Genomic DNA, 18,032 nt, shown 5'->3' with positions numbered 1-18,032 from the left:
TGTGTACAACTCTTAGACCTTTGTGAGCACTTAATGAACACTACCATTATCACTGTTACTATTTATATCTTCTGGTGAGAAAGGAGTGCATTCTTAGGAAGTGCATCTGCTGCATTCGAGCCACTGGGCTGCTTCTAAAGTGGTTGCTGTGGTGACCAGAGAGACTTGTTATGCCTCATTTGTGTATCACATGAATCAGCACATCTCAAAACTTGTTCCACAATTTGACTGGCTGTTAGTATTAGGTATTATACAAGAATCTCCCATAATCAAATAATATTGAGAAATGCTGATTTTTGGGACTGCACAACTTTTTCCAAACTTCTGTTGTGCTCCTGTGCACTGTGAATCTGCAGAAGTGGCCCTCCTCAAACCCTTTCTTTTTCTGAGATGGAGTCTCGCTCTGTCGCCCAGACTGGAGTACAGTGGCCGGATCTCAGCTCACTACAAGCTCCGCCTCCAGGGTTTATGCCATTCTCCTGCCTCAGCTTCCCGAGTACTCAAACCCTTTTAACCACAGCATCCTCCTTTGGAGACCAGCATCTTGCAGGACTACTTATTCCTTGAAACATGCTTTGGAAAAAACGCTGATGTCAGGGGATATTGAAATAAACTCACTGCATGTGGCACACCCTTCAAATACATTTTTCCTCCCTTTGGAACAGTTGAAATTCAAATGACATATCCTAGCATAATTTGCCACATGAGTTGTGTTTTGAAACCCAAATCTAACACAACAAATTTCAGATAGAGCTTTGTTTAGCCCCCAGGCCAGTATTTGGTCCTGTGGATAAGGGTTGGTATCCAGACCTCTTAGGGCGTTTCTGCATCAGCTTTCCAGGGCTTATTCAAACCCTCCAAGTGCTGGAAGTCCCTCACCCTTTATGAGGCACAGTAGGCAATGTGCTTGCACCTCGATCTCAGCCTCAGCTCATGCTGTTCTCTTTCTCATCCTGCGTTCTAGCCATAGGAAGTTCTGTCCATTGTGTGGAAGGCTACGCCCCCCACATCCCCAACCTTTTGTACATGTGTTTCCTCTATCGAGAATATTCTGTCCTCTACCTTTTATTCTCAACCTGATGACCTCGTACTCATCTTTCAGGACTTGGCTCCAGGGCCAGGTGCTTCCACAATATTTTCTCAGTTGTTTGCTTTATGCAGTTTATTTATTGAGATATAATTTATAGAGAGGGAAATGCTCAGATACTGTTTACTGTCCAGTCAGTTTTGTGGGAAGAATATCAAGGGACAGAGCACTCTGTCACCCTAGAAAGTTCCCATATGCCCCTTTTCAGTCAACCCCTCCCCTTCAAAGCAGCGACTCCTCTGCAGTCCATCACCATGGGTGAATTTCGCTGATTCTAGAATGGAATGGAATGGAACACTCTACCTTTTGGTGTCTGCTTTTTTCACTCAGCATATTATTTTTGAGAGGCAACCATGTTGTTGCATGAGCCCATAATTGGTTCCCTTGTATTACATTTCATTGATGAATATCCCAAAGTTTACTTATCCCTTCCTTGTTGATGGACATCTGGCTTATTTCTAATTTTTGGCCAGTCTGAATAAAGCTGTTCTACACATTCTTGTACAGGCTTTTGTGAATTATGTTTATATTTCTCTTGAATTAATACTTAGGAGAATTGCTACTAGGGTGGGTGTCTGCTTAACTTCCAAGAAACTGTGCAACAGCTTTACACTGTGAAATAGTGATTGTCCTGACTACAAACCTCCACGGTGCTGAGACCAGGTTTTGTTCAACCTGACTTTCCTGGTGTCCAGTTGAGGGCAGGGCACATGCTAGACACTCAGTGTTTATTGAAGAATGAATGGATAAGAAGTTCAAATCAGTTTTCATTCTGACATCCCCACTACTAACTGACAAAAAATGTATGCTTTGTCCATTAAGTAGATGGAAATTTTATTGGCTAAATGTGGGCTGATTATAGGCAGGAAAAAACAAGAAAGACACAGCTTCCTTCTTACTCTGCTCTTGGACTTGCCTCTCTTGTTTCAGGGTGGCAGCGTGTGCAGGTATAATCAGGTGTGCAAGTTGACACAGGCCATAGAAGGGTCCTGATCACCAGTAGTAGCTGAGCTCACCTCCTGCAGTTAAATCTCCCAACACTCCCATTCAAGACCTTCCCAAACCTCCTTTTTCATCCCCACTACCCTTTGGCTCACCTGCACAAATCCATGTTTCACTCAAACTTGACAACTCTCCCTTCTTTGTGACATCTTGCATGTTCTCCCCTTTGCAATGGCTGCAGACTCCACCCAGAAGGCCTCCCACATGCGGCCAAACCATCTCTTCCTGTTGACACCCTGGGCAGCTTTCAAGGCTCAGTTCATACGCTTTCTCCTCTCTGAAGCCTGCTTTGGCCACCACGTCTGGAAGATTGCTCTCTTTGGAGAGTCTTTGAGATGGTGTCCACCTGCGGACAATGTTCGTTAGCCACTTAGCAGGATATTCTGCTTTTCTTCTACTTGTGTCTTTCTGCTCTGTGAGGTAATAGGCTTCTTCAGGGACACATATGTAGTGGCCCTCAGGAGTCTAGTAGGAGCTGAGTCTGCTGGCCACTAAGTAGCTGATGCTACTCTTCACGATCCTTGCTCTTGATGGCTGATTCCACTAAAGAGGAGTTAATTACATGGTAATGTCATAGCTCCTTCTTAAGAGGAGGCTTTAGTACAAACTTGGGAATTCATGTCACCTGGTGGACAATTGAAAGGAAGCCGCTTTCTTGGCCAGGTGCAGTGGCTCATGCCTATAACCTCAACACTTTGGGAGGCTGAGGTGGAAGGATTGCTTGAGCCCAGGAGTTCAAGACCAGCCTAGGCAACATAGTGAGACCCCCTCCCCCCCGCCCCATCGCAAAAAAAAAAAAAAAAAAAATCAAAAAATTAGCCAGGCATGGCAGAGTGCACCTGTAGTCCTAGCTACTTGGGGGGCTGAGGCAGGAGGATCACATGAACCTGGGAGGCTGAAGTAAGCTGTGTTTGCACCACTGCACTCCAGTTTGTGTGACAAAACAAAACTGGCTTTAAAAAAATGCTTTAGGATCCAGTGTTAGTCACAGGTCAGATGTTGTCAGGAAGCACAGATATCAAAAGCTAGATTATTGCTATGTATCATTTGCATGCACAAAACAATTTAAAGTCATCTCCCATAGGGAAAGATGGCTCCAAGGAGTAAAGGAATAGAGCAGTTTATCGTAAGACTGGGTCTTAGTAGGTTGCCCAGGCTGGCCTGAGACTCCTGGGTTCAAGTGATCCTCCTGCCTCAGCCTCCTCAGTAGCTGGGACTACAGGCACGAGCCACCACAGATGGCTTTATGTTCTCTTTTGATTGCTGTTTTGGTACTTAAGGTCCTAATTTTGCTTCTGTTTTACAAACTGCCTAATTTTATAATTGTATAATTCCTAAAAATGTTTAATTTCTAGAAATATGGAAGAGGGACCTTTATTCGTATAGCAAACTTAAATGTGAAAAGAACACCTGAGGGTATTAGTATCTGCACTAAACAAAACACTGTCTATATGTTATATTGTACTTTTAAGATTATAATCATTTATGAGTGACGCCAATGCAAGGCTGTGGCTGTGGTTGGGAAAGATGTTTCAGGGCTTGGTTTCTTAGCAAATGTCATTTCAAACAAATAAGAATTTAAAAAATAATGTTTCTCATTTTTAAAAGGAAAAAGTTTTATGTTGTCTTGATTACTGTGAGTATCAATTTCTGAAACCAGAATAGGTCTAAGTTCTTTGACATCTCAATTTTGTAGCTGACAAAGAGGAAGAAACAATCATTTGTAGACCTTAGAAGTACCCTCAGCACTTTGGGAGGCTGAGGCCAGCAGATCATTTGAGGTCAGGAGTTCGAGAGCCTGACCAACATGGTGAAACCCCGTCTCTACTAAAAGTACAAAAATTAGCCAGGCATGGTGGCAGGTGTCTTTAATCCCAGCTACTTGGGAGGCTGAGGCAGGAGAATGGCTTGAAGCTGGGAGGTGGAGGTTGCAGTGAGCTGAGATCGCGCCACTGTACTCCAGCCTGGGTGACAAAGTCGTACTAAAAAAAAAAAAAAAAAAAAAAAAAAAATTAAAAAGAATGGGTTGCCAGTTTTTAAGAAGTCTGGTAATAACATAATTATTAAGAAGCAGGTAGAACTAATTAGCTTGGGTGTGTTAGGTTTAATTGCTTGCCTTCTTCTTTGGCTCAAAGAAAAACATTGCATCTTGTATGCTTAAGAATTTTAACAGCTGTTTTTCCCTCTACTGAACCAGTAAGAAGTAACTGCAGCATTAAAATTCCTAGGTTGATTTCCTGCCTTACTCAGCTGGCAGAGAAATGAATTTAATTTTTCTTCTCTCAGCAAAATGAGAGGCATAACTCTTTTAGTGTGGGTAGGATTGTGAGGCAGGCAGTTCCCCAGAAAGTTGGCTTTTTTGCCAAAGTACTTAGAAGTCTCTGGTCTCTAGAGCCTTAAGAGGAATTCAGTGTCATGAAAATACTACCCTATTCTTGAGGCTGATGACCTGTACGTCATTTAATTCAGTGCACTCAGAAAAAGTTCCGACTTCTATTTATTTATTTATTTATTTATTTATTTATTTATTTATTTATTTATTTAGAGATGGAGTCTCACTCTGTCGCCCATGCTGGAGCGCAGCAGTGCGATTTGGGCTCGCTGCAAGCTCCGCCTCCCGGGTTCACGCCATTCTCCTGCCTCAGCCTCCTGAGAAAAGTTCCTACTTCTTAACAGGGACTCCAAGATTGAATATCTGAATTTGTTTTGATTATTTACAAATTGAATTTGACATATTTCTTGTCAACCTGATTGTATTATGGACAATTTTAAACATATACAAAATTAGAATATAATAACCACTCATGTTCTGATCACTCAACTTCAAAAATTCAGGAACTTATGCTTCCTTGTGTTTCTTCTAGACTCCTACGCCCAGTACACACTGTATTATTTTGAAGCGGATCCTAAACAGCATCTATAAGCATTTATTCATCCATAAGCATTTCAGTATTTGTCTCTAAAAGATAAGGCTCTCTTTTAAAAATCGTTATCACACCTAGGAAAAAATATTTCCATAATATCAACATATAGTCATATGTTTAGATTGCCAGTTATTTCACAATGTCGTGTGTGTGTATGCTTTTTCCAGTTTATTTTTGACTCAGGATTCAAATAAAGGCCACACATTGTGTGTTGTAGTTTAATAAAATTTTTAATATGAAAGTTTTAATTGTGAAAATTTTTACAGTATAGAAAATATGTATTAGGCAATTAACAAATGTTTCCATTTTGCCATATTTATTTCAGATCTTTGCCTTTTTGCTTTTTTAAAGAAATAAAATGTTACAGATATTGCTAAAGGCCCTTACCCATATCTTTTCCCTTGTTTTTCCTACTCAGCAAATATCTTAATATTGGTGGATATGATTTCCACAGTATGTTTCTATGTTATTGCTACATTTTTATAATGCTACATATTTATATCTAAAAACAAAATATCATAATTTTGTTTTTAACACATATAGCCATTTAAATATATATGTACTTTCTGCAACTCGGTTTTTTCACTCAAAATGCATATTCCTACATGCGACACAAATTGCTCATTTTAAACTGCTATATATTATTTCACTCTAATGAAAAAATTTTAGTATATTACTAAGGAGCATTTAGGGGAGCTTACCAGTTTTTTCCTATTAGAAGTGAAGATCAGTAAACACCTTTTTATGCACATCTCCTTAGTCACATGAGTGAGAATTTATTTCAAGTACAACACCTAGAAGTGGGAAGGATGTCTTCACTATTGCCAGGAATGATTGATTTTTCTCCAAAGTTGTTGTACAATATAACTATCATCAGCAAGATATGAGAACTCCAGTTCCTCCAGACCTTACCCAGCTTGTAGCATTGTTAGTCTTCTAAAATTTGCCCACATACTGGGCATGAAATGGTAACCCATTCTTTCATACTTCTCTGATTACCAATGAGATTTAGTATCATTTCATTTTTTTGGCTGTTTAGATGCCTCCTTCTGTGAGTTTCCTGTTCATAAAAGTATTTTCTAACTCACAGCAGATTTTGGAATTTCAAATGTGTTCACTCTTAATTATATAGACAACTCTTTTGGAATACCTTTAATATATTTTGTACTTTGAGTAGTTTTCAGAGAAATCATGTTTACAATGACATGTGAACACTTTAAAATTGGAAAGGACATTCGTGAGAACTAAGCTTTTTCTAGGTGGAGAAGACTCAATTGCAAGTGCAGAAACTACACAAAATGTTATTGGCTGTGCTGTTCCATCCTGCTGAGACTAACCATCTGCCTTGTGTTTTCTTTGCATACCTTTTTCCTTACTCCTTGCTATGTTTTCCTCCAAAGTTCCTGTGCCTCTCTCAATAGCTTATCAATATTATTTTACACACACTCAATATAGTCAACGTCTATCTGCTTCATTTTCTTTCCTGGAAATTTTGCCTTTAGGGTCCTCTGTACTTCTGTTCCAATACGGACTTGTTGCTCTCCAGGCCTGCTCTGCATGCTCACCCAGGGCCATTCCTTCTCTCTCCTGTGTTGAAACCTCTGTGCCCTCAGTCTCATGCTTCCCCCTTTATAGTATTTTCCTTTATTTGGTTGGACATATCTCCAGGACCTCCCTAAGAAAAAGTCTGATAAAAGGAAATTTTTTTCCAGATTAGCTGAAGTGTCCTTCTCATTTTATTTTTGCGACTCTGACACTTGTTTTTTAAATAATTTGTCTGGGCTTAGAATTCTAGAATACAAAACTTTTCCTCCAGCCTGTTGAAGGGTTTGATTCCACTTTCCAGGGTTGCTGATGAGAAGTCTGATGCCTTTCCGCTTCCGGGTTCTCTTTTGGTAACCTGTTCTTATTTTCTGCATCATTTTAGAATTGTCTTTTTTGTCCCCTCATCTGCATTTTATCACGTGCTTCAGTGAGGTCTTTTGTTAAAGTCATTTTTACTGGTTATTTATTAGGCTCTTTCACTTTAGAGATGTTTTTCCCTCAGTTCTGGGAGATACTCTATTTAAAAAAAAAATACTTGCTTCTCTTCAGTTTTTTCTTACTGTAACTGTTGCTGCTTGGAAATTGGACCTTTTATATCCTCTGATCTTTCTGTTTCATTTTCCTTCTATTTCCATTTCTTCGCACTTTTGTTCTATTTTCTGGGGGATTTTTTTGTTGTTCTTTAACTCCTGCTATTCCATTGATTGTTTAAAAAATATTAGCTAGCATACTGAAAATTTTCAAGGTATTTTTCCTGTTACAGCTCCTATTTTATGGAATCTTGTTTTGTGGCTCAAAAGAATCTGGTTTTGTGGCTCAAAATGTCTCTTAAAGAGTTCTTTGAAGACAGTAACTATGGTTTTTGGAAGTTTTCTTCAGCTTTCTGTGTTCCCGAGTTGTGTTGTTTTCTCCAAGTTAGATTTGTCTCTATTTTAGACTCCTGTTTTCCTATTTCATAGTTTACCTACCATTTTGAATTGGCGTGGGATTGAATCAAATAAGAGATGTATACAAAATATGTAGAACAATACCTGGCATTTAGTAAGTACTCCATACGTTATGTTGTTTTCGTAATTTTAAAGGTTTTCCACAGCCTGGCTGTTTACATTTATAGATCACCTTGAAATACCTTAAAAACAAACGTAAATGTTGAAGTTTTTGGTGTTAAAATGTAAAAGGTTAGTGTTCTAAGAAACTTGAAATCTTTCAGTTCAAGCATATGTGTACCTTCATCTATTTTTGTCAGTATTGAGAAGTGGCCCAAGATTTATGTTAGAAATAATAGAGAGACTACTAAAGTTTGTAAACTACTAAAGTTTGATATGTATCATTATAAATTAGAGAAAATTCTAGTTTTCCTCGTAATAACAGTTCTCTCCCTCACTTAATTCTGACATACTTTTTCGTGGAGTGAAAAGCTTGAAGTGACTGCGTTAGCCTAGGAATTGCTAATAATTTACAGTCTGTTTCATCTGTGACACAGCCTATAATTTGGGTAAATCTATGGGAGTGAATGTCATTCTGAGTGTCATGGTGGGAAAAAGTTGAGGGCTGACTTCTATCTAGTTCAAGTGCTTTACAAATAAGGAAATGGAAGTTCCAGATAAAGTTATTACCCAAGGTCAAATAATGCTAGTGGCTGAACAGGAGAAGCCCTGCAATGTAATCCTATCTTGACTACATTTTCAGTTTGTTTTTGCTAAGACGACAAGGATTAGGCTAAATTAAATTTTAATATCCTCTCTAAACATAAGAATTCCAAATTAGTGATTTCCCATGACTCTAATTATATTAGAATTTTCAAATTAAGTATTCACTAATTCATTTATTCATCTGACAATATACGTTGAAACCTACCACTATTATAACCTGAAATTTACTTTGGTAGTTTTGGACTAGTTATACTACTTTTATTTCCTATTTCTTAAATATTACTTTTTAAGCTTCAAATGAACACAAATTTTAAAGACTGGAGAATAGAAATCCAAATTCCAAGAAAACCTTAACTCATTTCTAAGGACAGATACACCGAGGCTATAAAATGAAATATTTCCTGAATTCTGTTTTACATAGGAGATGTTATTAGATTTTCTAGGCAAGAGCAAAGACCATACCTGAGTCTGTCTTCTTTTTAATGGGTAGCTATAAGCTCAAATGAGCTTATCCATTTTATAGCGTAGGTTCACACAATTTGTGTATCTTTCTAAATAGATATAAACCCATACATGCCCTAGCCAATGACTTGTCATACAGTTGCATTAAAATTGATCTAAACATAGTTGGCATCCAGAGGAGGCTTCTAATTTATTACCACAGTGTTCCATTTATATCAGATATATAGAAGCTAGACTGTTGGAATAACAGAACCCTTTATAATATTGTAGTCCAAATATATGGAAGCCTATAGACTTTTAAAATGTTATAGAAATTTTCAAACCTATTCAAAAGTAGAGAGAATTGTTTAGTGAACCCCATCTGCCCACAGCCAACCTTAATTCAGTGTTTTTTCCCTCTTCTTTTGCATTGGGCTCTCTTAAAGCAAATCCAGGACATCCTATCATTTCATCCAGAAATACTTTTCTCTAAAAGATAAGCACTTTTTTTTTTCTGTAACATAACCACAATATGATCATCACATCTAAAAAAAAATTGACAGTTGTTACTTAAAATCATGCTGTCAGTATTTGGACTTCTCTGGATTGTCTCAAATTTTTTTTCCCCTCTGAGTTGGAATCCAAATAATTTCATATATTGCATTTGGTTGGTATGTCTCTTAAGTCTCTTTTAATCTAAAGTTCTGTTGCCTCCTTTAAAAATTTTACAATTGTTAAGAAGACTGGGTTGGGTTTGTTTGTTTTTTATTTTATTAAATGCCTGTTGAGTCATAAGGACTGTGTTATTTGTGGAAAAGACCAGTTCAATTTTTTTCCTGAAATATTCCCCACATTCTGGATTTTCCTGATTGCATTCCCATCGTGTCATTTGAAATCTTCTTCTGCCCCTATATTTCCTGTAAATTAGTAGCTGGGAATACAAATTTGATTAGATGCAGGCTTTATTTTTTGACATGAAAAAAAAAATACATAGATGGTGTTGTAAATTGCATCTCATCACGTGGCACACAATGTCTGTTTCTCTTTCTGTGTTATTAAAATTGATCCTTGGGTTCAGATGTTGTCAGCTTGATCTGTTATGAAGTTTCACATCAGCTTTTTTCCTAATGATTTTAATAGCCATTGGTAATTATTGCCTGGGTCTAATATAGATGTTACATACAGAATTTAGAAGCTTCTGAATTTGGAAAAGCTCACCTATTTCCACCTTCTCACTCCTGATTTGTTCTGGCATCTTGACCATTTTTGTCTCTTAATCTTTAATAGACTTATAATTCTTGAATGCAGTATTCTCCAACTATGTTACATGGAACACAATGCTGTAGGGTAACTATGAGAAAAGGCTCCCTGAGTTTGGGGGATGCTACATACTGGTTTCTGCTCTGAGAAATTCATAATACACATGAGCCTATTAAAGTTCTGGGGGATCCGTTGATTAACAAACTTGATTTACCCAGAATTTCATCAATTTATTTGACCACTGCATTCTTTTATCATCAATATCTATTGGCATCCTGTTTAGAGAAACATACTTTGAAATGCATCTCAAGGAAGAGGGAAAGGTAGAATTGTTTGCCCCATACTCCCACGGGGCTTGTGACATGAAGGCCATGACTCCCTAACAGTAGCCTTCTTCTTGAGGGAAGGAAGAGCATGAGAACGAATCAAAGTTCAGACAGCAGAGAGGACTGATGTACCATATCATATCTCCTGTTAATATAATGCCATCTTCATTGTATGGATTGCTTTCATTTCTGTTTCTTCTCAGCATTACTTATATAGCCCATATTGACTATTCCAAATATGTTAAGTGCTGATTAAAGTTCAACTCTCACAATCACAACTTAAAAAATTGTAACAATTTGCTCTTACTTTACAAATTTATACACGTATTATACATGCCCCATGCAGACACAAACACATGCCCACCCCAAAGCACACTTCAGTTGTTTTATATCAGGTGTGGTATTGATATGAAGAATAGAAAAGGGAATTATAACACTAATTTAGAGTGTTTGCTTCAGATATAAACTCCAGACTGGTTTTCATGCCAGGGGCTCACATCCTATTTATGGCTCACTACAGAAAATTGAGTTGTGCAAAATTAGGGACAGAGACCAATTTTTATTTGTTCTGAAGATACCTCGAGCTCTGTATGATAAATGTTTTCCATCAGAAGAAACAATGTTGTGCATTAATGCTCCTGAGAAAACTTAGGGATTGCCAGTAATGCCATCAGGAAATGATTTTTTAAATGTTTCAGAGGGTAAATATGAATCAACCACTAAATAGGGAATATAACTTATTTTACAGAGTTGGAACATTAATGATAAGCCCCTCCCCCCTTTTTTTTGAAGTAGAGTTGTTCTAGGAAAGTGTGAATTTTGGATTTAGGAACATGCACAAGGGATATAGTAATAAGAAGTACAAGTCAGACATATGATTAAAATAAGCAAGAATAGAGCCAAGGCTCAGAAGACACGAAGTTCTGTTTTGTGACCTTTGTTGGGGAGGATGGAATGGGATAAGACAGGGAGAGAACTGAACAGCACATCATCAGTGCTCTCAACAGCAGACTAAACACGCTTTGTGCAGCCCTGGGCTTCTGGGTGCCTGGCCATGGGGTGCACTGGTGAGCTAAATTCAGACCTTGACAGTGGATGTTTATGATGAAAATGATACTGCTGCATTTAGATTTAAATAAAACTTTGATTTAACAATGATCACGATCATGATGCTTTTCTATTCAGCAGGAAGAAATTCAGAAAAAGGCAAAGGCTACATTAAGTATTTTTCAACTGTAAGACAACCCTTTTTTACTTGTCACAGACCTGTTCTTTATGACAAATTACTCAAGTTTGCTGTTCATCAGAGGGAAGATCAAGTGTGGAGTTTGATTATGAACAGTATCTTCTACTCATTAGTTAACTTTGCAAATACTATCTTTTGAGGATGGTGTGTGGGCTCACTTCCAATATATGTTCTTAGGAAGACTGAAAATATAGTGATGGGACAAGTGTGGCAATTACCTTAAAAACATGATTTTGAAATGCTTCACACTGCATTTCAATGCTTCATACTGCATCAGGTAATAAATTTGGTTGTGTTTCTCAAGTATAAAGCAATTGAAAAATGCATGCTTTTTTTTTGTACCTCCAGAATATTATTTGGTGAATCACTGAGCCCAAATACAAATGTAAAATTTCACACGTAACATAAGAAGTGTAAGAGGCCTTAATGATGATTTCACTTCAATCCTTCACGAACTGAAGCCCAGAGAGGGGCAATGACTTGCCTAAGATTACATTTTACCTTGTGATTTAAAAGATTTTATTCACTTCCCAGTTTAGGAGGCACTTTGTTCATTTTATTATTTTTACTTTTATTTTTATTAAGTGATCCTCCTGCCTTGGCCCCGTAAAGTGCTGAGATTACAGGTGTGAACTACCATGCCCAGCCACTTTGTTCATTTTAAATATGACACATTGTTGCATTTTATGCACTGTGATGATAGTCTGGTCTTGGAAATAGCCAACTAGTCAGTTGGCTCAAAAGAATGATGATAATGGTGAGCCAATGGAGGGAAGGCTGATTTCTCTTCACTGTTAGAAATGTCAATATTGGGTAAACAGAGAAAAGTGTGAAAATAATAAACGCAAGTGCCAACCAGCAGGTTGCACCTAAGGGTTAAATACTGGAAGATTTAGGAAACTTTCTCTGGATATCAGTGCTATCTGCAAGTGTGTCTCCTGACAGTCTAAGTATTTCATGCCCCACATACCCAGAAGGAAAAGGAATGGTGCCAGCCAAAATGTAGGTACCTGTAATTTTTTGAAACCATAACTTAGACCCTCTACAGTGGTCCTCATAATGTGAGTATCGAAGTTTCCTGCAGAGGCTGAAATTTTAGTTTGTGAACAAAAGCTCAGTAATGTAGCAGAAAAAACCCTCAACCAAGATCCCACTTTTCTACTTGGTTTAGTCAGACTTCGGGGCTTTTGTGTGTTTTAGCTTATTTGCTCTAAAGGTTAATAATACTCACTCTGTTTAGTTTCCAGAGATAATGATAGGGATCAAATTATTTCTTTTATGTCAAGAGGCAAAATTGTGTTGAGATACTTGGCTGAAAGGTTTTTTTGTAGTTGTTTGGGTTTTGTTTCATTATAATAGTATTGGTTTTTAGTTGACCAAATTGTGATTGTATTACTGTTTCCTTGCTTATTATAAATAAGTTATTACATTTTTATGTCCATCGGTTTACAGGCAATTCAATCACAAATGAAATTGGATGATTAATTTTACATAGCAAGAATTCTGCTTTCTGAGTCAGTGAGGTTTAATATTAACAAATGTTTTTTCAGTTTAGGGTTCTATATGATGATCATATTCTCTAGGGTAAAAAGTGTGGAAAAAGGTGGCTGGCCTTGAGAAATATACAATTGCTGTGCTGGTTCTTTCAGAGTTGAAATGGAGTAACAAAATCAGAAATCACCAAACGGTTTCTAATTTCAAAGACAGACTGTCTGACCTTGCCTGCATAGTTCAGGTAGAAACCAAGAAGGAACATGGAGAAGGAAATTGAGTTCCCGTCCAGGTGACATACAACCACAGCCACCTCCAGTAATACATCTGGAATTACAACATGGGCCGTTCACTTAGGGCACGACGAGCTCTCACCTAGGAATGTGTTTCTCCTGTATTTTTATTCTTATTTGAAAAAGTTCTGATTAAACTTCCACACTACACCACCCACACACACACACACACGCACACACACACACACACACACACACACAGACACTCTACTCCCTACCCCCCATCCCCATTCATTCTTGGTTCTCTATCTTCCCGAACTAGAGCATACAGTGTAACTTAGAAATAATTCTTTTTAAATATACATTCAATTTGGCTGTTTTTGAACAAGTCTTCTCTTGAAGCCATTAAGGAGACTTTCCATGTACCTCAAAATATCAGTATTTTGAATTTTTTCCTCCATGTTTCACACCCCAGATGAAGAAAACCTACCTAGATTAAGGGCTTCCAGTATGTCCGGCATTGTCAGATGTGTCAGCAATCACCTCCCAGCTGCCTCATTCACTGGATGATTTTTCATCCTCAATGTAGTACATTTTATGCCCTGGCTGGCCCTTCTGTTGGCAAGGAGGCAGCACTGTTGTGGCTTTGGTGACCTGTTCAGTCTGCCAGTGTCTGCTGGATGGAAATTTGGGGGCATTTTTTTGAAGTTGTATAAAATTAAACATCAGCAATTTAGCTGTGCATATTTGTATTTAGAGGTGAAATAGCTTCAGTTGAAGGCTGGGAAAAGGAATTGGAAGTGTGTCTGCGTGTCGTGACCACAGGCATGCTTTGTCTCCCAATGTGGTAAAATAGGATTCAGAGCATTCCAGGTTGATTTGTAATGTTGCCCTGACAAGGAAATCATTGCCTGGGAATATTTTTGTTTGCCCAATTAAGGGAGGTTCCTAGTTCTATAACAATTGCTGTGTCAGTTTTGAGAAACTTAACATTAATATGTCTTTTTTTTTTTTTTTGCCCTTGCCTTCCTCCTTTTTTTTTGGCAAGTGACTCTTCAAAATGTAGTATTGAAGGGAGGGAAAGTGTTAAACATCGAGGGTCTCTTAATTTAGAAAAGATGGCCAAGCCATTTTCCGCACAAAAAGAAATGAGAAGCATGAGAGTCTTGATCATCAGAGCAAGGCCTCATCACATGGCCGCTGTCCTCTGAGCTCAGATCCAGATCACTTCCTAGCTGCACGATGAGGGGCAGAATTTCACTAGCCTGAGCCTTGGTTTCCCAGCCTGTAAATTGTGGGTTTTAGCATTTTGAGACTTAGAGAGAGATGACGAATGTAAAAGACCTGGGACAACTCCTGTGCCCAGAGAAATCTCTCTGTAAATGGTGGCAGTTAGAGGCACCTTCTGCAGGTATACTTTCAGTTGTTAGTCAGTTCCTGGAATTTGATGTACAGCATTTAGAATCAGGAGCAGTAGAATCAAGCTTTGTGCTTATTGGCATCTAAAGGGTCAGGGATGGGCTAAGCCTTTGAGCAGAGCTGTGGTTGCAGCCTCACCCCCGTGCCTCCCTACCTCTCTTCCTCCTCTCACCTGCCTCGAGGGTCCTCCTTTGCTTCAGAGGCACAGTCCAGCTGTGGTGCAGCTCCTCCAGGGACCTTTATCTGCTCCTGTGGTCCTGGCTGCTCCTCCGCCATTGACCCACCTCCTATTGGAAGATGGGATGAAATGAGGTGTGGCAAGGCCACCATGTCCCCAAAGACGGAGCCTTCTGGGGACAGTTTTCCTTTCATTCCTGCCAAGCCTTGCTTACTGCCTTCTCTAGCAACCAAAGATCCTTGTCAGGAGGGCAAAGGCCACAAGCATTTGTGTCATTAGAATGTCTGCACGTGTGTGTATCCATCTAAATAATAGAGGCTTTGAGAAAATGTGGCGAGGGTTACAATGGCCTCTTTTTTTTCTTTATGTTCTTTAATTTTTTAAAAATTTTAATTTGTATAAGTTTGTAGTAGGTGTATATGGCCTCTTCTTAATGACTGAAAAAAAAAAAAGCAGGTGGGCCTGAGAGCTATTTGCCCTCCTTTCCCACCTGGACTCCCATTCCTACTTAGGTTTTTGTTCCAACACAAGGTGGTTATTTGTAATTTTGCCATATGGCTGAGCCTGAGGGTGAGTGGTCAGTGGAACAAGTGCAGGGAAAATGGTTTGCAGCAAGTGTCTTTCTTCAAAAATCAAGCCTCCCTTTTGTCTTTCCTTGAAACGATAATATTAGAGGATTTTATCAGAAAAAGGGAGAATACACAGTGTCCTGCTGTTGCTAGGTAACCAGAAAACATCAAACCCAGTCAGACCTGAAACTGGCTTGATTTTCCCTAGGAACCTGGCTGCTCTTGCTAAATACTTTGTGTAGTATTAACAGATTTGTTATTAACAGCATAATGGTGAGGCTGGAGGGTCTCCTTCATTCTTTCACTTTTTACCCCCACCCCTTGCCCACATCAGTAAAGTGCCAAATATGTTATTGGAGCCTTGAAGTCAATTCTTGACTTACAGATATGCTGAGGGAAAGTGCTCTGCAGATGCAAATATAGTTGATTTACACATAGCTGGAGTATATACTGTATTTCCATGACCTTCACCCATTTTAAAAATAAACGGGCATCCCTTTTTCAGCCATAGCAGTGGTTTACGGGCCTATGAACGGTGACCCATATTTAGTCACAGGAGACATTTGTGCACACAATCGAACACATCTTAATGATACTGATGAATGATTTTGACACTATTATGTTCCTTTCTCCTTGGGCCTGGCCATTCTGTGGCTGACTATATGGGCACTGCATTTCCTAATCTTAGCTCGAACGCCAAGACATCTGTCTTGTACATCTCAGGCAGACTCCTGTAACCTGTGCTGTCTGTTTCTTGCAGATTTGGAAACCTCCCACACTGAGTCCCCAACCCCTCATGACTCAAATTCACACCGCTCTCAACTGCAGGCATTTATAACAGAAGGAAAGCTAAATCTACCGGCAACGACAATGACCAGACAAGATGGGGAAACTGGAGATGGCGCCAAAGAAAATATTGTTTACCTCTAATTGTGTTGTCATTTTTCCAAACAAAACAAAACACTGGCACTTTTGGGAGAAACTTTTTTTTTTCCCATTCCTTATGTATGTGTGATTGTCTGTGTCCAAATTGCTTTAAGAATAATATTTAATATTTCCTGCAAGTTCATTTTTTTGGCATAAGTCTAATTAAATTATTGAAAGCAGCCCTGTTTGTATAATCTTTAACTTATCACATCTAATTTCAGATTTCTGGAGGAGAAGCTAACTTGAACAAGCAGAAATATTTTAAAAGTTGTTTTGACTCTAGAGTAAAATTCCATGTCACATTTTCTATCCAATCACTGGATTTCGAGATTCCTTTTAAGATCTCAATGAAGCAATTTGGATTTAAAGAGTGGTATTCACAAGGGGTGAACTTTCACAGCCAGGGCAGTTGCCTCAGTGCCCACATAGGCAGAGGAGGATGTGGGAAAGGGCTTTTCTCAGCTAGTTTTTATGTGCTCATTTCTTCTGGGAGCATTAAAAGTGGCGATCTGTTACAGTCACTATTCAACTGGGCACCTGTTGTGATTGGTCAGTCACTGAGCTAGGGATACAGTCCGGACTTGCTTAGTACCTAAGCCTAATGCTGGTGGGGTTTCAAGACACAGTTCAGCATCATCTTTTAACAAGGCCCAGAGGCCTAGAGCTCCCAGTAAGTCATTTTGATGTAAATAGTGAACTTTGTTAGAGCCCTCAGTTCTATCAGCTGGCCTGTCCCTCCCAGCACCTAGAGCACCAACTACCACTCCCTGGAAAGAACCCTTCTCTGCAGTTTTTTTAAGGACAAAACTGCCCACTCCTCATGAAGCTTGCTGCCTGGATACACGTTTCCACAAAGGAAAACTGGCATATCCTGCCTTCTGAGTAGTATGGGTCTGTGTGAGAAACCAGGAGATATTTTTATCTTGTTCGGAAGTACTTGTATGTATTTTGGTGTCAATAAATATCTTTTACCTCATTATTTTACTTTGTAATTTTAATATTATGTGTAGGACCATAGTAAAACACTCATTTCACACACACATATAATCTCACCTCATGAAAAGTGAAAATAAAGGAAGACTATTAGATTCATCCAAAAATGCAACACTTACTAGGAGTGAGATGTGATAGGAACAGAAAAAAAAAAAAAAATCAGCCAGATTCCAATAGTTTTTTTCTCCCTACTTAAAGTTGTTAAATTGGATATCTACATTATATTTTTACTTAGGCAAGTCCAATCCTAATTTTTTAAAAAGCCCCTTTTGGGGGCTGTCTTTTTCTGGCTTTTGCTGCTTCTGGCTATTTTTGTCACAATTACATTAAAAATTCAGTGATCTTTTCACAGAATGGATATAACTTATTAAAATTCTATTCAATCACTTCACCTCCAAGCTGAATTCCTCAATTACAACATGTATCTCCCATTCCTAAAGACATCTAGAAATATCTGTCTTTCCTTTCTTCAGTAAGGTCTAGTCCAGAATCCTCTATCTCTTGAATGAAAAGCATATAGATATTTCAGTCTAAATCCTTTCTCCAATAACTATAAATATCTTTCCTTTCTTCATGACATTATATATAGAAATAGTGAAAATATGTTAAGATGTTCAAAATCCTCATGGCGTTCTTTCTTTAAAAATGTGTGAGCTCTGGATTTTCAAGACCTGCAAAACAGGTCTGCATGCAGTTCCTCTGGGAAAGCTGGAGCATTTTTTTAAGTACCTACATTCAT

General features: G+C 38.5%; 1 protein-coding gene across 2 annotated transcripts in view; it reads left to right on the top strand.

Moving 5' to 3' along the window:
- The window catches only part of ARHGEF28 (Rho guanine nucleotide exchange factor (GEF) 28), a 328,572-nt gene extending 311,293 nt beyond the window's left edge, over positions 1 to 17,279 (top strand). For both annotated transcript variants that reach the window (XM_011996705.1, XM_011996714.1), the window contains one exon: positions 16,134 to 17,279. In XM_011996705.1, the coding sequence (XP_011852095.1) occupies positions 16,134 to 16,303 (170 nt within the window). In that variant the 3' untranslated portion in view covers positions 16,304 to 17,279. The remainder of the gene's footprint in view (positions 1 to 16,133) is intronic.
- Positions 17,280 to 18,032: the final 753 nt, after the last annotated feature.

This window comes from Mandrillus leucophaeus, unplaced genomic scaffold (genome assembly GCF_000951045.1).
Source record: "Mandrillus leucophaeus isolate KB7577 unplaced genomic scaffold, Mleu.le_1.0 Scaffold114, whole genome shotgun sequence".
Taxonomy (NCBI): Eukaryota; Metazoa; Chordata; class Mammalia; order Primates; family Cercopithecidae; genus Mandrillus; species Mandrillus leucophaeus.
The sequence above is the reverse complement of the archived record's forward strand: the minus strand, read 5'-3'. Positions and strand labels throughout refer to the sequence as shown.